This window comes from Hyposmocoma kahamanoa, unplaced genomic scaffold, assembly GCF_003589595.1.
Source record: "Hyposmocoma kahamanoa isolate Upper Pololo Valley unplaced genomic scaffold, ASM358959v1 94, whole genome shotgun sequence".
Classification (NCBI taxonomy): Eukaryota; Metazoa; Arthropoda; class Insecta; order Lepidoptera; family Cosmopterigidae; genus Hyposmocoma; species Hyposmocoma kahamanoa.
This window is the reverse complement of record NW_020654878.1, coordinates 5,108,423-5,130,720: the sequence shown is the minus strand read 5'-3', so window position 1 is coordinate 5,130,720 and position 22,298 is coordinate 5,108,423. Positions and strand designations below refer to the sequence as shown.

Genomic DNA, 22,298 nt, shown 5'->3' with positions numbered 1-22,298 from the left:
TCGGGGGGTCGACGTGCTTACGAGCGGCGTCTCCGCCGGGGCAGAAAAACGAAGGGCGGGGCGGGGAGAAACGCGCGCGGCGACAGCGGCAGCTGTCGGTGACACATCCTTATCCAAAAATTATTATACATATATACAATATTTATGAGTTGTCAATCCTAATTACATTCAAATGAAACAAGTTCGTGTTGCGTAAAGTAACCAATCAATCGATAGTCGATAGAATATTTATTGACTGCAATCACTATCTACTTATAAGCTTGTTACTCTTTTAAATAATGATCCGCGATTTTACTTCATCTTAGAAAAAAACATACGTATATGTTTTGAAATAAGAAAATAAATATAATAGTGGATATATTTCAAGGAATCTAACAAAAGGTGGAATTGTGAAACGAACGGCCATATATGGTTCGTATGGATCACTGCCACACCATAACATTAAATCGAAATCAAAAGACGATTGAAGTCATCCTTTTTTTGAAAGTAATCATTCTGGTATGGCCATGGTTCATATAAACACTGTTATTTTAATTCAATCATTTTTTAAGCGCTCCTCATAAAATGCCTTGCCATGAGTGTATTATTTAACGTAAAAAATAATATACAAAGTTATAAAATAAAGATTTCATATTTGTTGCCGTCATAAATATTGATCCATTAAAAAGTAAGTAGATAATAAATACGTAAGCATAAACTTAATACATTATTTTAAAAATTACTTTTTTAAGATTTTTTTTACTTGTGAAAATTTTATTTATGTCACCTGGGAATACTGATGATTATATACGATGATATTAAACATTTGTAAATCTTGATATTTACAGTTATGCATGTTTTAATTCAGTGTATCTATTAGTTGGTTTCAGAAGCTCATTACATCATTTGTAAATCGTGAAATCACAAGTTCATTTAAAAAGCATTGTACATATATGCTATAATAAGATTCCCGTTGATATAAATTGAGATTAACGTGTTTATTATACTAATTTATTAAAAAATTTGCTGCCTCTGTGGCCAAACGGTTACCATGCTGGTCTGCCGCACAGAGGTCCCAGGTTCAATTCCCGAGCCGGGTGAAGTATTTGTACGGCGTACATTTATTTCTCTCGTAAGTTTGGGTGTAATTTGTGGTGTTCTGTGTGTGTTCATACCTCCCACGACACAGGGATTCCCTAGTGCGGGGCTATGAGTGTGTGCGTTATTATAATTATTATGAAACAAAACAAATTCCTTCAATCAATCAATCAAGTTAAGAAAGTTGGAAATTGTCAAAATTAACCACTAAATTAAGTATAAGTTAAAAATGTTAAATATGCATTTATAGCTATGGAAGAGCGGTGCCTCCTGACACAGGCTTGATTAGCTTAATAGGAGGTACCATCCACTCTTAATGTAAAGTTAATTAAAATTGTATTACTTTTTATTTTTATTTTTAATCTAACAGAACGCAAATCTACGTCTGTAATGCCCAACGGTGTAATGCTAAGGAGGTCTTACATTTGCATTACTGACAAGGTTCTAAGGAGATATCATATTAAAAAAATCTTCTTTGTGTTCGACAAATAAAATAATTTTCATTTTCTTGATACGGCTTTCCTGTCAAATGACAACATCATTAAAGTAAAGCAATTTGGATTTCAAAAGAGAAAATCTACCACAGAGGCATGTTTCAGGGTAATCAAAGATATCTCAACTTTTACAGACAATTGTTCTATTGCATTTGACATGAGTAGAGCTTTCAATTGCGTTTGCCATAGAGCTCTACTATGAGAAAGTGAATGAGAAAGATGCGGTTTTCGTGGCAAGGTGCATAACTTGATAGCAATTTACCTTAGCAATAGAACTCAGTGTGTGGGGGTAGTGGTAGTTAAATAATAATAATGAGATTGAGACCCACAGATCAAAGTTTAAAGTTAAATAATACGGTGTGCCTCAAGGAAGTATTTTAGGTCCATTGCTGTTTTATTGTACGTTAATGACCTCCCTGAAATGACAAAATATCTATGCACTCTTTTTGCAGATGACATATCAATCATTATTAATAAGAAATCTGACATAGATTATGAAAAAAAATTACACTATATATAATATTATTGACTGGCTTAAGAGAAATAATCTGAAGGTAAATGTTTCAAAAACAAAGCTCATACAATTTTATAATTATAATGGAAGGCCTCAGACATTCTCTGTAAGTTGTCATGGAGACGAAATTGTGGAATGCTCATCCAGCAATTTTCTCGGCATAGTATTGGACTCTCAACTGACATGGAAACCACAGGTTAATTTCAGCAAAGCTGAATCGATTTGTAGGTTGTTTGATTTGTTACACCGTCTAACGCACATATGTGATCAGAAGACTGCCTTGATGGCCTACTATGCATTTGTCTGCTCAAGCTTGCGGTATGGCCTTATCATCTGGGGGAACTGGTAGAGAAACCGTGTACCGTTAAACCGTTTGCTATCCAGAAAAAATGAGTCAGAGCTATATGTAAAAGAGGCCCGCCTAAATCTTGTAGACAGCTTTTTAGAAAGCTAAATTTTCTAACGCTTCATGTCATGAAGTATGCTTGTTTGTTAAAAACCTTGGTCTTATTTACTAGGAAACGTGAAGTATGTAATTTTTTAACTAGATATCCAAATGGTTTAACTGGCGCCTTCCATAACACTACTCGCTTTTACAGGAATTGCTATAACATATCCCTACAAATATATAATGCTTTACCTGCAGCTATTGCAGACTTACCTATAAAATATTTTTTAAAAGTTATTTGATTTGCTATGTGATGTGTATGTGTAAATATGATATTATAGATTGTTTAATAATAAAAAGATATTGACATTTTGTTTTATATTTGACATCTTGTTTATATTTGTGTGTTCGTATTCTTTGATATTGTTTAATTTTATAGCTGTTGCTATTTATTGGCATTTTTATTTAATTTTATTTGACATTGCTTATTTGACAAATTATATAATTTTAATTTATGACATTATTTAACTTCAATTTAATATCAATATTTGCGTGCCAGCATCTGGTGCAACACGTGTTCTTGACACCTTGTATAATAATATCTTTTGTTACCGTGTTTGCTTGCGAATAAATATTTCATTTTCATTTCATTTCAAGACACTGAGCACGGGCGCGTGCGCCCGTCTCGCGCCCGCGCTAGGTGTGTTGTCGTTCATCAAAATACACGGAATTTGGCCCGCTCGCTGGAACCCCGACCCCAACCGCGCCCGATCTGCACCCGCTCTCCTGTGTGTTTCACACTTTAGTATGCGGGCTTGTGCGGGATGAATACACATTTTGGTCGAACCTTATAACATTTGTAATAATGTCAATTGTACTTTGTTTGTTGTAAATGTTGGACACTTCATTACGCACACTTATCACTGTACTATATGTATGTACCAAATGAATTATTTAAATATTAGATATAAGAGAACTATAATAACTATAAATATAAGAGAACACACCACAAGAACACAACATACTACATTACAGAATTTTTTACGTAATTTATTTTAGTTACTCACTCAGTTTTAGGGTCCACGGAAAATTAGCGACACAGCCTTTTCTCGGCGGTGATATTAGCTGAGTGGATCCTTTTACATACGCCACAGCCGCACACATTACATCTACTTAGTACACAATAGTGTCGACTACTTAATGTTTTAGATTTGTGATGATTTCATTACCTACTACTGAGATTTTATTTTTATTTAATTTTTATTTTTTTTATTTTTTGTTATTCTATTTTACGTTTGTTTTAATTTAGCTTTATTTTTTTTATTTCTTGCTGTGTATTTTTGTGTTGTGGCGTTTTGTAATAAATGGTTTCGATTCTATTCTATTCTAATATTGAATTTGGTACTCCAAATTTGCGAGGCGGAAAGGTATTACCTAATATCTATTTCACGTAGCGCACTAACGATGCAGTAATTTCAGGAAAATTATGGCTTTATAAAAAAAAATCTCTGAAACGTTCGTCCACAATGGATTGTTTTTGTGGAAAATACGAGCATTTTATGATTTCAACAAATACTTCTTACGAAAATGGAATTATAATTTTGCTACGTGAATATGTTAACCAACCAACTCACAGAAAATCATGGAATAACTTTTGAAAGCAGTCTTATTCTATGGACCATAAGTATTAGATCGCTTAGTTTGCGGCGGTAACGTAACGTAACGAGAGCGTGAACGCGATGTCGATACGGTGACGTGAAGTTTTTAGTAATATTATCTAATCCTTTTATTCACTACGAGTTATTATGGGCGTAAGAAGACGTGATCCCGTGATATAACAAAAAAGCAAAAAGGCGAGTTGTAAACCTTATAATACTTCATAATAATGATAAGGACATAAGATAGATGCACAAGCGTTATAATAGTAAGGGTTCGTGCATAAAGATGTTTAAAAATAAAGAAAAATATGTATTTTTGTACATTTCTGTATATTCATTTTTTTTTAACAATCATTTTACGTAATACCTCGCGCAATATTGCTATTTATTATTAATCACCAATACAGCGTTAATGCTGATAAAACTTATTATTTATTCTAAAAATCGTGTTCACTTTCCGTGGTGTGAGCGTCTTTTCCTACGTTAATAATAAAACTTTGTAAACCTTTACGCTTATTAAACTGAGTCACAGAGAAGGTACCAGTCCATTAAGAAAGCTATAAGCGCACATAGAGTCACAGACAAGTAGCAAATAGAGAAAACCACACACGTCCGCACCGCACAGATGTGAAAGCCAGCTAATTAGCTTGCTATTATGAATGCGGCTTTAGTGGCATATCTCTAACCAAACATGTGCGGTGAAGTTTCCTCAGTACTAGGTCGCTAACTTAAGACTGCGCCGAAGCAGCGATACGTAATTGCGTTCGTTTGATCCCTTGCTGTATCATTATTACTTCAGCTTTGGTTATGAAACTAATGTATAAGATACTTAGAGATTCACTCTATAAATCATATACTTTAGAATCACGATTACTTGTAGTTTCCTCAATAGTAAAAAAGTCCGCAGTTATCTCTAAAAAGCAAAATAAACCCTTAGTAAGGCGTAAATCTTCACGGAAGGTAATCAGTTTTTTAATAATAAAAAACTAAATTACATCTTTTTTATAACGTATACTACGTACATTTGCATGTCGGTTTTACATTTCGGTCGGCACGATGTAATCGCGCGTCTATATCGATGCAATAGGCTTGTGAATTGTATTACTGTATTTGTACGTATATAATTGTGCTTAAAGCAAATACATGGTTTAATTAGATTTAATGGCTTGTTATTGACATCGTCTTAATGAGGCGTAACCCATACATGTGGACCTTTACAGATTCAGTGGGGTAAAATATTTTAGTAGTAATTTCTTTGATGTCGACCCAGTCAGGATCCCAAGATAAATGTAGAGTTTCTCATTTGTGTCCTTTATTTAGTTGATTTCAAAGTCTTGCTAACAAGCCTACCACATATCGATATCAACCCTCTTGTTTCAACTGATCAAAGTTCGTATTTTCAAAAGAAAATTCCTGTAAAAAAAGTATTTTTAGTGTGCTGTACCAATAATGAGAAAATCAGTTATGACCGTCGGGTAGTTTTAAGACGGAATCTTTCAAATTTGATATAGTAAGTAAAATATTTTTTATAATAGCAAACCCTATTCCGTTCATGAATAAGGAAGATGAATAATTATTTACTGAACACCCAATTTACATTTAAAAGTAACATACGGGTGTTAGTAAATGTACTTTTAATTTGTGCAAGACAAAAGATTCAACGTCAAATTTTGTTTTACTCAGTCATAATATTGTAATAAGTAATTTGACATGAATCGAAAAATGAATTATTTTCATTTGCATTTTAAATGTAAATTATACATTGATTTTAATTATTTTTAATATGTATTTTCGCCTCTCGCCTCTCTCATGGACTAAAAGATTAGAATTTTTAAATGGAAGAGGCGGCCTCGGGTTCAAGAACCAGCGAACAATAGGTGCTGTATCAAGCAGCATCTTCTTCTGCATTTGTACTGAAAGCGACACGTGAGAGGCTGACTGGAATCAACCCGTTTGCGGACAAAACAATGGACATTATTTCAGTGGAGGTCACATCGCGCACGTCAGTGATCTCTTTTCTTATGTTACGTTTCTTATTATTATTAACTTAAAAGGAGACATAAATTAATTAATGATTTATATCTACAGAATTGAATTGAAAATTAGTAGCAGTAGAGCTTTCTTAGAACTCTCATAGATGGCGCCGCGGCAAAAAGAAATTAAAAACTAATAACAAAGATCTGCAACAAGCACTTGGAAAAATTCGTAACGTCCACTAGGTCGTTCCGTGGCTTAGTTGGCATAGTGTCTGGCGCTGTTTGCTGGAAGACGTCGGTTCGAATTCAGCCGGATCGACAGACTTTTTTTTTAAGTGTTCGATCTAGGCATTAATAATTATTACAAACTAGTGTAAGTAATTTCACAAGAATAGTTGAATATCATGGTGGTCAAACATCGTGACATTCAATAAACTTAAAAACAGCAATAGAGCTCCTTGTGAAAGAGTTTGTCCAGGGAAGTACAGCTACCTTACCTATTCCTCCAAGCAGTACTATAACTATTACTGTGTTAGGGCGTTCCCTCACAGAGAACATTTGCCTGTAATGTAACATTCAAGATTCATTTGCGAGCATTATATTACAAACCACTTCATTCACCGGCGGCGATTTCACAAGAGTTGTGCGAGGTAGCAAGGCGTGCGTGAGAATCCCTCTGAGAGCCCGCGAGTGCCCGCCATTGCCCGCAAGAGCCCGCGAGTACCTTTGAATGCCCGGAGTGTCTTTGAGTGCCCGCGAAAGCCAGGAGTGACCGCGAGTGCTTTTGAGTGCCTTTGACTATCTTGAACGCCCTTGAGTGCCTTCGAGAGTCTTTGAGTATCATGAGTGCCTTTGAATGCCTTTTAGTGCCTGCGAGTGCTTTTGAATGCATTTGACTGAAAGGCACTCAAAAGCATTCAAAGGCACTCAAAGGTACTCGAATGCACTCAAAGGCATTCGCGGTCACTCAAAGACGCTCGCTGGCACTAAAAGGCACTCAAAGGCACTCAAGACACTCAAAGGCACTCAATCGCACTCAAAGGCACTCAAGACACTCCAAGTCACTAAAACGTACCCAAACACACTCAAAGGCATTCAAGGGCACACAAGACACTCAAAGACACTCAAACGCACTCAAAAGCACTCATAGGCACTTGGGGGCACTCAAAATCACTCGCTGGGACTTAAAGGCACTCAAGACACTCAAAGGCACTAGCGGACAGGCATTCTTTCACTTAATGCGTAATTTGTTTCATATAGTTCCTATTACCTATATGAGTTTGTGATAAAAGCGTTTTGGCGTAAGATCATTCGCCTGCATGGCTTTGAACATATACAATGTTCTGTTGGAATACCAAATAAATAAATAAATACTATTTTGTACGATGATATATCGAAATAGTCCAATATTTTTTTTCAAATTAAGCTTTAAATTAATTACATAGGTAGTTTCATACCCGCTCACGTGATGCGTTCCTCCTACCGCAAAATTGCGGCTATGTGGTTTCGCAAATTAGAAAAGCATTTAGTTTTAATACCAGTTTTTATAAATAAAAATTATTATTCTGCATTGATAAATAAATACCCTCCGTACTACCAACAAAAACATCTCAAATAAAATGCAATAATACACTGCAAATCCTGCACTTAAACAGCACTAATGAAATTTTTGGTGTACTTGGATAAATATGATAATATTCCGTTTGAGTGATTGTAACGTTTACCATGAAATTACTCCTTAAAGTATAGTTTATAAACATTTATATTCAGGGTAAACTTAAAAAACGCTACTTACGGTATGTTTTCAATAAATAAACACCGAAATCACCAGCCCAAACAATAACACACACGATTGTCGTGACGTATTTTTGAAGTTGTTTATTTTTTTTAAATGACAGACCCAGGCATTAAAAACTTTATGGTTTGCTACAGTAGTTACCGAAATAGCAATTAATATTAGTTCCTTTACCTGTTATAACTTCGATATCCGATAAATCGGTATAAAATCATCACCGGCACCTCTAGGTGTGGTATGCGTCTACGGCTGCATGTATCGCGTGAGCGGTTAAACAGAATAAGCTATGGGAAACATTTAACAGTTTAAAATGGTAGAGGATCCATTTCCTAACAATTTATGTTTGTGATAGTTGACTAGAGTAAGTCGGATACTGATTTCACAAACAGACAAACGGAGGTAAGGGAAACGTATATGTTCGCAGCTAATGCTCGCAGTTTTAAACTTTAGCCCGTTTTAAGTTATACGCTAGCATAGGTTCGAACGACCAAACTACACGTAACGAACTACCAGTATAAACAGGTCTTGTTCTGCTATTGCTACTAAATGATACTATGTGTCAGGTTATATCGGAAATTTGCAGCCGAACTTGTCGCTGTGCCTACCTACGGGAAAGTCAATATTTATATAACTCATATCTAAATTTTGCGAGGATTTTTCTTGAATAAATTTTATAAAAGGTTAAATTGGATTACTGTTTGTACTAGATTGACATAATAAATAACGCAAACCCTCGTAGCTCCGCACTAGGGACACCCCGTGACACGGGTGCCATGGACACATAGACAACAACAAATTACACTCAAACTCATAAGAGAAATAAATGTACGTCATATTTTTCCGGGCGCGGGACCTTTGCGTGGCAAACCAGTATGGTAACTGTCTGCACATCTATACACAAAATAAAAAAGAATGTTTGTATGTTTGTTCCGTGTGGGTAATAATAGTGTTATTCATCATCTCCACGTTGACCAGGCGGCAATTTGGCACATCAGAGCCTATACACGGGTGTGTAATGTATCATATAAATATTTATTTATTTATTTATTTATTTATTTATTTATTTCCAAGTTGCACATGTACATAAAAAAGGTCTTATAATAAAATTTTGTATGGTACATGACCCCGTCAGGGTGTAGCAAGGAGACTTAAAACTAACTATTAAATTAAATTAAATTATTATACTTCACACTTAATTATTAAAGACGTGAGCTTTCCGTGAGTTATTTTCTGATAAAAATTCATTTATAGAGTAGTATGCTTTTTGGACGAGATACTGTTTAAGTTTGTTTTTAAAAGTGTTTATATTATTTTCTTTTTTAATTAATATTGGAATTTTATTATATATTAAAATAGATCTATACAATGGGCTGTTTCTGTATATCTCTAATTTAGGTGGAGAGAGGATCAGGTTATACTGGCGACGAGGATTTTTATTAATTTCAAAATATTGTGGTTGGTTACGAACAAACAATGCTACTTCCATGTAAAGGGACGTGAGTGTTAACATTTTCTCTTTAATAAAGTGTGATCTACAACTTTCTCTTTGATGGATGTTCACAATAATACGGAGACATTTTTTTTGGAGGACAAAGAGCTCATGCGCATCTGTACTTTGTCCCCAAAGAATTATTCCGTAGCGTAGCCAAGCATACACATACGCGTAATATGCAGATAAGGCACAATTTGCATGCGTGTTAACTTTTAGGACGCTTAGGGCATAGATGAATTTGGAAATATTTTTCTTAACATTGTTAATATGAGCTTTCCAGTTCAAATGCGAGTCAATGGTTATGCCCAACATTTCTACATTGTGTACTTCTCGGATATGTTGAGAAGTTTTAACTTCATTTAAGTTTATAGGTATATTATTCACATAACACTCCATTGGCATAATTTTACTTCGTATTAACTCATTTAATATAGTAATTCACTACGTACAACGAACGTTTAATATAAACTTACATCCTATAATTTAATTTTTTATGAGGATCACTTGCACTAACACTTATTTTTAATAACGATCATACGTTAGTCAAGTTAAATAATGTTTATTTCATAGGTACACTTGAAATCGTCATACTGATTAAATTCTACTGTTTAAAAGTTACTATTTACTATTTACGTTATAAACCACAGTTAACATAACGTCGTTATATCTAAATTTTAATTTATTATTTCCCAAAAATGACATCTAATACTAATATTAAATTAATTTATTATTTGACCTGAAAACATGTTCGGAAACACAAACAAATTCGTACCTGGCACTCGCCGGCCGCTGCCGCGCCACGCTCGCTCGGCTCGTGCTGGTTTTTCATGTTCTGACCTAACCTAACCTACTGAATGGGAGTCGTAACCAAGATCTGACCTATGTAAAATACGGTTGTTTTATTTTACCACTAAGGAATCCTGTGTCTAACGTGTAATGAAAACACAGCATTGTAAACTATATAAGGGAAAACAACTCTTCCTCCGCTTCTCCGGTTTAAAATTACACTCCTAGCATCGAACAGACAAGTACCATGGCCAGTAATGTTCGTTCTATTGTACAAACTCTAGTGGTATTATCATTACAATTAATTTTATTTAGTAAATTTAATGTGAACGTTGTTATCATAATCCGGTAGATGGCCAATTCTGCTATAGGCTCTCCCAATGGAATACAACCACGACCTGCCTTTGGGCGCCTGCATCTTACGGCCTCTTGCGACCTTCAATTGATCGTCGAACCACTGGCTGTGTATTATAGAATTTTGTAGCTTGTTCCCGCCTCTTGAGAACCTGGAAAGATGATCCTACCATTCACTAGAAAAAATGCGATTATAAATGCAAAATCGATGCGAGTAGCCTAGTGTTAATTTTTTTGTAATAACTAGTCATCACTTGTATTTATTACCATCAGGAGCACGACGACGCCTCATCGGACGAACAAGTCGTGCGCCTGATGGTAAGCTACACGCCTGTTCATGACAGTTGCAGTGCCACTCAGAGCTTTAAATCGCAAAGATGCCACTGTGCCCATCACCCTGAGACGTAAGTTGACACGTCCCATGTGCCTGTAATTTCACCGGCACTCTTACTTTTCAAAACTGGAGCACAGTAATGCTGACAATACTGCTTGGCGGCAGAAGTAGGTAATGTGACAGTTCTTCCCTGGACGAACTTTTTCACAATGAGCTCTACTGTTAATTGCTGGTGTCGAGCTAGAGTTAACCAGCATGCTTCTTCGGTTTAGTTACTACAACGACAATAATGGGACTTTCTTGGATCAATTTCTACGCGATCTCGGTGAGCCAATAGTTTGCTCTGTGGGCTCTTGATAAGGAAGTCCCGGTAGAATTAACTTGGTAAATGAACGTTTCTATTATTTGTTCTGTTCCCGGTGTTCTATGTAGTGCCCCGGATTGAATTCAGTTGTTCTGAAACTCATAGGACAGGAAATTCCCTAGTGTATGATAAGAAAATGGTTATTATTAATTCACATACGTATGTTTTCTCGTTCTCGAACTAATAATAATATTCGCAACGTCTACAGAAAATGTCACTAAAATCCAACGATACCTATGGGCCGACTGAAATCTATATTATAGTGCCATTGACTTAAAAATAAATGGACGACGGGTCTAATACAAAAACCACGAAAAAAATGTCCCAAGTCAACCTATTTAAACGTAGCGACATGTAAAGGAATATGAAAAAGCTAAAACGTTGAATTTAAATTGGAATGTCATCGTAGTACTGTCTAATTTTGCTTGCTTCGCTGTCAGAAGAAGCAAACGAAGACTGAAGCGTGAATGACGCTCTGTATACGATTTTAACGCCCTATAAGTTCGGACACTTTTTAGCGCGGACCCGACGTCCATATAATAGTAAGTCAATGTATAGTGCTATCAATAGAGTTTCACATTTTTGTTTTCTTTTGCTTGACATTTTTGGTGAAATTACTGCAGGCTGCTGCGTTGTGGCAGTGCCCCTCAGACCTTTGGGGTTTAAAGCTCTCACACACGAAACATATTTTTTTTAATTGCATTTGAAACAATCCATAAAGAGGTTTCTGCACTATAATCGCAAGAGCTGTCAAGTCTGTGTCGATTAAAATAACTGTATCTGAAAATATATTGTGTTATTTCAGTATCATAATCAAAATTTTTGTTAACATATTGCCTTAGACAAAGGGAACTGCAGCGGCTACGTAGGCCATGTCCGTCTTGTCCTTATGCGATATTTCGTGGAAACTATCGACTCGTACTGCCTCCGAACACTAGATCCACGTCGAGCGCCAATTGCCGATTTATTTCTGTCGTGAGATTATAAGAATAATAATAATTTGTCAGTTATTTCAGATTTCCAAAAGTGTTATGTATCCATATGTTTTAGTATAGCAATGGTTTTATAAACTATGTTAGTAACATTACATATTACTTGTATACGAGCAATGGGGAAGAATTGACAATTTTTTCCTCGTTTCTCATATCTAGCTTGCGGCCTATGTGAGTATTTGTATCAGCCACTGCGTTCAGGAGACTGTTGACGATGCCGCGCACGCGTATCATTAGGAATGCAACAGATTTGCGCATGACAGCATGAAAGGCATCCGTGCGGATCTCCGCGAACATACCCGTTGCACTACAGTAACGCAGCAGCTCCATCAGCATCTTGAACACATTGTTATATGCATAGGACACAGCGCATTGAAAAGCTTTCTAAGTACAGTTGATCCAGAAGCTGCAAGTGTTGAAAGTTTTACAATAAACTCTAAACAAGGTTGTTTAACACTTTTTGTGCATATAGCGAACCTGCGGATCAACATATTGCTCCTTAGTTAGTCATAACAACATACTGATCTAGGTTGTAAGTCTTTTTGTTTGTTTTAATAATACCAAGTGACGGGATGAACAAGTCGTGCGCCTGGTGATAAGCGACACGCTTATCCATAACAGTTGCAGTGCCACTCAGAGCTTTAAATCGCAAAGATCTTATACATAAGTTGACAAGTCCTCTGTGCCTGTAATTTCACCAGTATCCTTACCCTTCTGTACTGGAATACAACAATGCTCACATTACTAGAAATAAGTACTTGCCTGGACGAACTCTTTCACAAGGAGCTCTACTGCTAGTCTGCGTTGCGGTGAACCAGTGCCCCAGACATTTATGAAACTATCTTCAAAGGGATTATTATTATTTATTATTAACTGGTAGGGTTTTATGCTGGCTTTAGATATTAGAAGTTCACTTCAACACCGATTTACAAAGTTATGGAGGGCTAACGAGTTTCATGAAAATTTACATATTGAACTGTGTGATATGAAAACGTAAAAAAAGTTTTTTTTTAACAGAGTAAATACCCTAATTAGATAAGTTTGCAATTTTTTGCGACCAAACCTGTACGCTTACTTTTTTACTTTCTTGAACGACTGTACATTTAACCTCCTATTTTAAGTCATGTATGTAAACTTTCTTCATTTTATTAATTGTATGTTTAAATAAATAAGGCCCTAATAAAGCGAACATAAACTGGAGTGAAGTAGAGCTCCGGAATAAACACTACCATTCGACAAATCCCAGTTTATTGCATCCGTAACAGACTGCATTCAAAATGGAGACGTATTAATAGTATTTTATGTAATCGTTGTATAATGAGGGCTCTTAAAGTCTTGTACCGTGAATTGTTGTTAATTGGTAATAGGCTGGAGATTTTAAATCCTCATTATAATAACGTTGGCATACAATACTTTTTCTTCGAGTAAATTAAAATAATGAAACGCAACCAGTATTTAAATGAAATCCAAACAAACGCTATAAAAAAACCAAAGAGAAAGAATAGAAGTGTCCGTGATTGGCCAAGTACCGCTTATATTTCAACCAATCAGGAGGCAGTAGGGCGTTTGAGTAACGTTATTTATTTTATGTCTATTGTTTTTATAATAATAATAATTGTTTACGTCATAATGTCTCCATATTGTGTTAGTAACAATTATAACCTTATGCCTAAGTTAGTAAACACACAAAAATACACAAATTTATATTTTAGTCAATCCCTCCTCGATGACATGTGAAAAGCGTCTCATGCCTGAAGAAATGACCATCGACTCTCTCCGCTATAGGGCCCAGGACGCTGTTGGAGCTGCCACAGATGCGCTTCAGCAACGACACCATTCGCTTACGCATAATGATCTGAAAACCGTCCGTTCGCGTGTCCGCGAACATTCCCGACGCACTGCAATGCCGCGGCATTTTATATACACACATCAAAAGTGTCTAGGGATCAAGTGAATATTTTTGAAATAAAAATTATTTAAGCAATATTTACCAAATCCAGTCTTCCAGGACGACTTCTTACTTTAATGCTTATGTTTTATTTAACCGCTTACCTCTATATTTAATTAATATAAACTAAAATTGATGTTTTTGCAAATTGTGGGATCTCAAATTAACGGCGTCAATTAAATGACAAAAAAATGGCGAAAATGATGATTTTGCTCATTTTTATTGTAAAGATAAGAAAATCAATAATCTGTATTTCCACCATTAACACGAATCACATAATTACAGCGATTTGGCATGCTTAAGATGAGTTCATCAAAATCACTTTGAGGAATGGCCGCCCATGTGTTTTGTAACAAGTCAAAATATTGTTGTAGAGTATGTACGGTATGCATACTCGGCACAGCTCTTCTTTGAAGCATATCCCATGCGTGCTCAATTGGATTGAGGTCTGGCGATTGAGCAGGCCACGGCAGAACGTTGATACGAGCTTCGGCAAGAATGCGTGTTACGACTCTAGCCGTGTGTGGACGTGCGTTGTCATGCATTAGTTGAAATGAATCACCCAACTGGCCTCGCAAAGGGATGATAACATCTGAAACAATCCTCTCTGCGTAAACTTGAGCATTGAGGTTACCCCTGATCCAAATGAGATCGGTTCTTCCGCCGATCCAAATACCGGCCCATATCATTATTGTTCCCCCACCATATGGATGAACTTCCTGACAATATCTCAAACGTTCATGACGTCCAGATGTTCTCCAGACTCGAGTACGTCTTGTATCCGGTCTCATACCGAAGCGGGATCCATCCGAAAAGCACACATAGCGCCAGTCTTCTTCCTCCCAGTTTCTGTGTTCGCGAGCCCATCGTAAACGGGTCCTGCGATTGCAGGGTGCAATAGGTGGAACTCTGAGCGGCCTTCGGGATCGCAGACCCACTTCACGTAAACGATTTCGGATTGTTTGATCGCTTATTAGCAAGCCTGAGGAGCTGTGGAGCCTCGTAACCAACATCATGGCGGTCATGGTACGATTCCGTCGAGCAGTATTTTTGATATACCGGTCCTATCTACGAGTCGTGATGCGAGATCGTCCTCCATGTCGCTCGGCCACGCTGCCCATCATGCGATAGTGCGTCCAGAGGCGACTTATGACGCTCTGTGTAGTGTTAAGAGTGAAAGCCACAGCACGTTGCCTGGAACCAGCTTCCAACATTCCGACGGCTCGCATCATCACTTCTCGGGTTAAATGATGTCGTCTCTCCATAATAATGTAAATTGTTTCGGTTCCGATGCAGATATTGTAATGATTTTGTCAAAACGCTATAACTCATTTTTATACAAAACCACATTGACAATCGATTTTCTTCTTATTATCGCATTTTAAACAATATTCCTTATTTAAATGTTTAAAACTCACTAATAATAATAATAATAATAATAATCTTTATTTCTCTCTTACAACGTTATTCCATAAATAAGTAATTTACATTAAGGACTTATTATTAGTACATCTTTGTAAGAGACTGGAGTCCATACTAGGATTTGACCTGTGTTACGGATCTCCAGGCACTCACCAACCGGACATCGCACTGTATTCTACATAATATAAGTGTTACCATGTTCTAAATTACAGAGAGCGGGTTTTATAACTGATTATTTTAATAATATAAGAAAGTAATGGAATAAAACAAAATTTTGTGTATGTGTTTGTTTTTTTTGTGTGTGTGAGTGTGTGCATGTGTGTGTGTTTTGTGTGTGTGTGTGTGTGTGTGTGTGTGTGTGTGTGTGTGTGTGTGTTGTGTTTTTGTGATTTTGTGTTGGAGCTACATGTTGGGTTAAGCAGCGAGGTATGGAGGTCATAGAGTTTGAATAGCTAGGAGATCTTCAGTGGACTGATAATCAAGACTGAGTAACCACTTTGTAATTTTAGTCTTACATTCATTTTTAGTTAGAGGATAGAAGGCAAGTATATTGTTTAATCTATTATATAAATAACTTCCCAGGAAACAGAAGAATTTACCTGCGAATTTAGTACGGAATTTTACTGAGGAGCACACAGTGTGTTTCCTTCTTTTATTGTTGTAGGTTGGATCGTAAGATAATTGAGAGTGCTTGAACAGAGTGACATTCAAGATAAACAATTGGCGGACAGTTAGGACTTTACAGTGCTTATAGAGCTCACTAGTTGGATAAAGTCGTGGAAGGAAATGACACACTTTGAGTATTAATCTTTGTGCTCTTTCGAGAGGAAGCAGGGCTGATGTAGGCGCTCCACCCCATACCGTGATACAATACATCAAAATAGATTGGCATAGTGCCAGATAGACCATTCTAATAACTCGGGGATCACCAACATGTCTAAGGCTTTTAAAAATGTAAGTTAATTTACGGACTCTGTTTGATACAGTATCAATGTGTTGGCGAAAGCTAAGAGTGTCATCCACAATAATACCCAAGTACTTGATGGATGAGGCTCTAGAAAGGGTAGGACATGTGCAGGGAGTATGTGATCCTTGGCATGAGTGGGCAATAATATCAATATTCTCATGTTCGGGAATAGAAGCTTTTTTGGTCATGAAGGCGAGATATTTAGTTTTACTTATGTTCAACATAAGTTTATTTGTTGATAACCAATTAGCTACTTTACTGAAACCCTTTTGTGCCTCATTATAAGCTTCCTTCCAAGAATCACCTCTAAAAAGAAGTGCCGTGTCATCAGCGAAAGAGACAACCCTGCCCTCACCCAAGTCAAGATCGCAGAGATCGTTAATATAAGTTAGAAAGAGAGTTGGTCCCATCACACTACCCTGCGGCACTCCATGTTGAACAGGAAGATCATCACTAAAGCACTGATCAATCCTAACCCTTTGGTATCTATTTGACAGATAACTCTGTATCAATCGCGATACAAAAAAGTTAATATAATTAACCCTAATTGCAGCAATACTCTTAAACGTACTTGATCCCTAGACACTTTTGATGTGTGTAGTTCTTTTTTACCAAATGGTTACGTCTTTAAACCTGTTATGTAACATTTTGAGATATTATTTAATGAAATAATTTTAATTTTAGTAATTTTTCAAACATAGCGACGTTATTCTATTTAGGAACACTTTTAATTAGCAAAAATACGATGTTCTTTTTTTGAAATTCATTTTTCAGTTCAGTAGCGAGTACCATAGACAATAGAATTTTGGTTCAGAACTTAAAAAAGCACCATTGTGATATCGTTTAGGAAATTATATTTGGATATTGGTTACAGGAGTAGAAAAAGTACCTATGTGTCAATTTTTCAAGTTCTATCGCAAATTAGGGTTACAATTATTTTGATTGTTTGTAAGCGTTTGAATATGTCGACTAACTGTCCCTGGATTAGGCATTGCCATATTAGTATTTTAGTAAGCATAAATAAGTTAACATAGAAATGAAATAAAAACCCACACTATATCGAAAATAGTATATCAATAACAACATTAAAAGAGATTATTAGCATCATCGTCATAATAATAATACTTAACAGGGCTTACTTCTTCTTCTTCCTCACATGCCATTTTACCGTTGAAGGTTGTTTCTCCGAAAACTTTTAGTGCTTCTACGATGTGGGTCTTTGAAGGTTTTGCTGGTACCTTGATGAACACGACAACACCACCATTGTCGCAATCTCTTAGAAGCAAAAGGTTTTTGTAGACCAACCATTGGTCTGCACTTTCTTCGTGTATCACGGCAACGGTTTTAGCATTTAATTTTGCTCCTGAAGTGGTATCTGAAGCTGTACAATGGGACAAGCGACAAGTTTCGAGCTTAATGAACTTCTAACTGTATACAAGTGTATAGTGTAACTAGTAGAAATTAACATTCTTACACTACGTTTAAAGTACATTTATGAAAATGTAATTTACGTTAAGAAGAATAGCATTTATGAAAAATATTTTTACAAATATAACATTATTAATTTATCTTTACTGTTAGACAAAGCGTAATAGCATAAAAACGATCAATGTTTTATTATTTTAAGGAACTAATCAAAATTTGATTACCAAGACTTAATTGAATGAATGAAATTGAGTTCCTACTGTAGGATGCTCAAAATACAGGCGGTGCTCGTTTTACGAATATTGACATAGTGGACCCGCTCTTATGTCCTGCTTTAATTTTTGTAAAATACAAATATATGAATAGAGCTTAGATTTTCGCGATTGTGAAAGTTCGTCCAGTGAAGTCCTGCTACCTTACCTATTTCTGCCGCCAAACAGTAATTTCAGCATTACTGTGTTCCGGTTTTGAAAGGGTAAGGGTGCTGGTGAAATTACAGGCACATGGGACTTGTCAACTTATGTGTCGGGATGACGGGCGCTGCGGCAGTGCCCTTCAAATTTTTGCGACTTAAAGCTCTGAGTGGCACTGCAACTGTTATGGACAGGCGTGTAGCTTACCATCTGACGCACGACTTGTTCGACATTCATTTGATATTACACACACACACACACACACACACACACTATACATATATATATATATATATATATATATACCTACCTCTTCGTAATAAATGAATAAAATTGAAATTATTACAACAATTTTTTAACCGAAAAGCAGGAGGAGGAACTTTTTGTTTTTATATGCTATATGCTATGCTACATATATGCAATGCATTTGTGAACTGATCTGTTGTTTTTTTGTTGAAAAGCGGGTAGTGGTCCAATTCAAATTTAAAGAAGATATTCCATCTGTAAGAGTGGCAAGTTAGGGCGACAATCTAGTTAAACGATTTCAATGAAACTTGCCACGTAGATGTAATTCCAAAGTTTTTTTTTTAATAAAAACGCACACACTCAACCTAGCCCCGCACTAGAGAATCCCTGTGTGTGGCATGGACACACACATAGACAGCCACAAATTACACCCAAACTCACGAGAGAAATAAATGATGGTCACACAAATATTTCTCCCGGCCCGGGAATCGAACCAGGGACCTCTGAGTGATAGTCCGGCATGGTAACCGTTCGGTCACGCAGGCAATTGAAATGACATGGTGAACTAGAGCTGAACTGATGATGGAAATGGCAGACAGATGAGAGGAACTCCTCAATTTGGGCTAATTTTATTTGTTTTGACGAGTACTTCCATATGCGATCAGTTACTGTTGAGGAGACCACGTTAACGAACACCGCGAAAGCGGAGCTAAGTTTTGAGGTAATTTAAAAAATAAAAAGTTATAATTATTAATATTATACAGAACTAGTATTGTAAAAAAAAACTCAAATCCGGGAGTCTACATGTATTACTCGACTCAATTTTGCACTACTCAGTGGCCTAAAACACTCACGACTCCGAATCGAATGGAGTGCAAGTCATCATAGCACGGACTCGAGTCGTAAACCTAACTCGAATTTTAAACAAAAATCGAGTTCGAAAAATCAACTCGCAGCGATTTTTACTCTACAAAGTCTCGAGTACGACAAACTGGGTTCAATTTTACTGAACAACTACTATTGCCCACGAAAAAACAAAAAAAAACAAAAACCCAATATGGTGATCTATAAAAAAGAAGATGTTAATACTTAATTATATTACAGTTTAATATATCACACCACAACATCGCTCAGTAGGTACTTACCAGACTCGAGTTCGACTCGTTACATAAATAGACTCGAGCATTAATGTCGAACTCTAGTCTATTCGGAAACTCGATAGGCTCGTAATGCATTGAGTAGTGGAGTCTCTGTCTTTATGAGTCGAGTCTTGGGGACTGGAGTCAAGTCCTACGATGTAGACTCCCAGGCTCGAGCTTTTTTACAACAATTTTTTAGACATAACTGCTGATGACTTTAAAATGTCAATCAGCCCCGTTTGTTTGAAAAAACAAATACACGGCAATTTAACCCGGAAAAATAGTTTCATTTACAATTGATATAAGTTTATATTTGTCTGTATGTTAGTTTATCTTTTTTAGCATCCCGCTGCCTTTAATAAAGATATTTTATACAATGTAAAGGAATTAGGATTCATACTTAGTTTCGTTAAATTTTTATGACGATTGCGCATGTTGGATCATTTGTTGTAATTAAAAAATCGGAGTTTTTTAATTTGAATTCCACCAAAATGCTATTGTGACGAGAAACATAACGTCGCCTAGAGAGTACCTCGTATGTGAATTAAATGGATTCTTATAAAAAGAACAAAGACAGTGTGCTGTATTACGTAATAAAAACGTCACTGCTATTCAAGAATAATAGCCTAAACCAAAATTGTAAATTTTTTTCTCATTGCTCATTACACAACAACATTCAGAATGAGTTAAATGTTGTTGTGAAAAAGACACCGACCTTTTTATTGTTTAAAATAATCACGTGCCAATATAGGCTTATATATAGTGTATAGAATTTGTCAACTTCGCATTTTAGATATTCTGCAATTTTAAACCATCTTTGATGACTTGGGTGATTTTGAGATAGATGTATCATCATCGTTGTTGTAGTTAGCATTTAAATTAGTTTAATTATATCTCCCTTGGGTGCTGCATTACTTTTAAATTAGTTAAAATGAAATAAGTAAAAAAATGCGTAGTTGAAGTTTTCACTCTAAGGCTAAGGTTAAATCTTTGCCCTCGCTAAATGGCAAAATTTTAAATAACTTATGTAAACTTGCGCTTCCTTTTTTAGAGTTAAAGTAATAGTAAGCCATTGTCAATAATTATATTGTATTCAAATTCAAAATGACCGCCTTTCTCACCTTCAGGATCCTCAATAATAATATTGTCCATAATCCCGTCATCTTCGTTGAGTCCTTGCAAAAAATGCCTTCGGCCATTTTGGGTTGCAGCCCAAATTTCAAGGTTACATTCCGCCCAGTTCACTATACCGTTAAAGCTGCCGTACTTTCTAGAATATTGTTTCTTTTCCTAAAAAAAGTGGTTAAAATAGTTGATACTGTTATAACTTATAGAAAAATCGAACAAACTTAAAGAAAAATTCCTTCGTGTCGGTTGGATTCGAGCCAGCGACATTTTCGCCTAACGCGAGCTATCGCTCTCCCGATATGTTGGTAAGTAGATATTTCCCTTCTAATCTCTATCTCACTAAAGCCATTTCATGTTGTACCTGATCAGTGATTCTCTTAATCATTATTTTGAAGCATTGGATTTTGCTTGGCAGCGAGAAAAAAACCGTTTGCCAAATATCGGCCATTGGTTCCAGGTCAAATGTCTGTTTGACGAATACGAAGTGAGGGCATATCTCTTTTGTGTCTTCTTTTATTATGGCTTCAAATGTCGTGTTTGTGATTTCTACAACCTTTTGTTTTCGTGTTGTTTTGTGTTCGTCGTCTTTACTTTCATGTTCATAATGGTCATGTTCGTTATGTTCATGTTCGTAAAGTTCATGTTCTTTCTGTGGTTCATTAAATATGTCAGCGATTTCTGACGACGGCGTTGCTGTTGAAGAGGTAAATATTGGTGTCCAATATTGTACTGTTAAATTTTGTACTATGTTTGTAGATTTGTCAGTCATACTTTCTTCAGTTGAAGGATCGTCGGCTATTTCCTGATATTCCACCGACGCTGCATAAAAAACTGGTTGACTCTTCCATCTTATAATATTATAAAGTTCGGTGGTGTCGTGATGGTTTTGCAATTTCGGGTATTCTAAGTTCTTGTCTTGTCTCTTCGTGTGAATAAAGGAATTTGAATGAGACAACAAAAATAGGAACAAACATATTTTTGGTCTACTGAACATATTTTTTATAACTACCAAAGACACTCTGCACTTTTGACTTTAGAATTATAATTTGGAAAAAAAGTCGAAGGTTTTGAGTTTAAAATTCAAAATTACGTCTGTCTTCTGCAAATTACACCTGTATATTGCTTTAGGTAAAGGGTTTAGCAATACAATCGCAATTGAAGTTTTGAAAACTTTATATTGTTTTACTTTTCCGAGAATAAATAGACTTGGTCATAACGTGAACAATAGATGATTATGTGATGAAATTTATGCACCTGCGTTGATTTCCATTATTAATTTATTCTGGTTAAATTTTAATTGTTTAGTAACGTTTTCAGTTATACGATTGTTTTAATAATTTCTATTAACATGCTACATCTATTGCTTCAACAACGAAAATGATAAAT

At 35.9% G+C, this 22,298-nt stretch overlaps 1 protein-coding gene across 2 annotated transcripts; it reads right to left on the bottom strand.

The window, feature by feature from the left end:
* Window positions 1-10,202: 10,202 nt before the first annotated feature.
* On the bottom strand, window positions 10,203-21,917 carry LOC113237861. 2 transcript variants are annotated; one of them, XM_026474560.1, is made up of 4 exons: window positions 21,274-21,917; window positions 20,906-21,074; window positions 17,701-17,942; window positions 10,203-10,686 (listed from the first exon to the last, which is right to left on the bottom strand). In XM_026474560.1, the coding sequence occupies exons 1-4, from the start codon at window positions 21,904-21,906 to the stop codon at window positions 10,600-10,602; spliced, it is 1,131 nt and encodes a 376-aa protein (XP_026330345.1). In that variant the 5' UTR covers window positions 21,907-21,917; the 3' UTR covers window positions 10,203-10,599. The 2 variants fall into 2 exon arrangements, with proteins under 2 accessions (XP_026330345.1, XP_026330346.1); XM_026474561.1 differs by lacking the exon at window positions 10,203-10,686 and adding an exon at window positions 12,084-12,202.
* Between the last annotated feature and the right edge of the window lie 381 nt (window positions 21,918-22,298).

What these genes read in the sequence shown, in the direction of transcription:
- LOC113237861 (XM_026474560.1), bottom strand. Translation starts at nt 21,906, where the DNA reads ATGTTCAGTAGACCAAAAATATGTTTGTTCCTATTTTTGTTGTCTCAT. An exon ending in TATTATTGAGGATCCTGAAG is followed by an intron (nt 17,943 to 20,905) that starts GTGAGAAAGGCG and finishes CCCATTGTACAG; the next exon opens with CTTCAGATACCACTTCAGGA. An exon ending in CATGTGAGGAAGAAGAAGAA is followed by an intron (nt 10,687 to 17,700) that starts GTAAGCCCTGTT and finishes TCATCTTTCCAG; the next exon opens with GTTCTCAAGAGGCGGGAACA.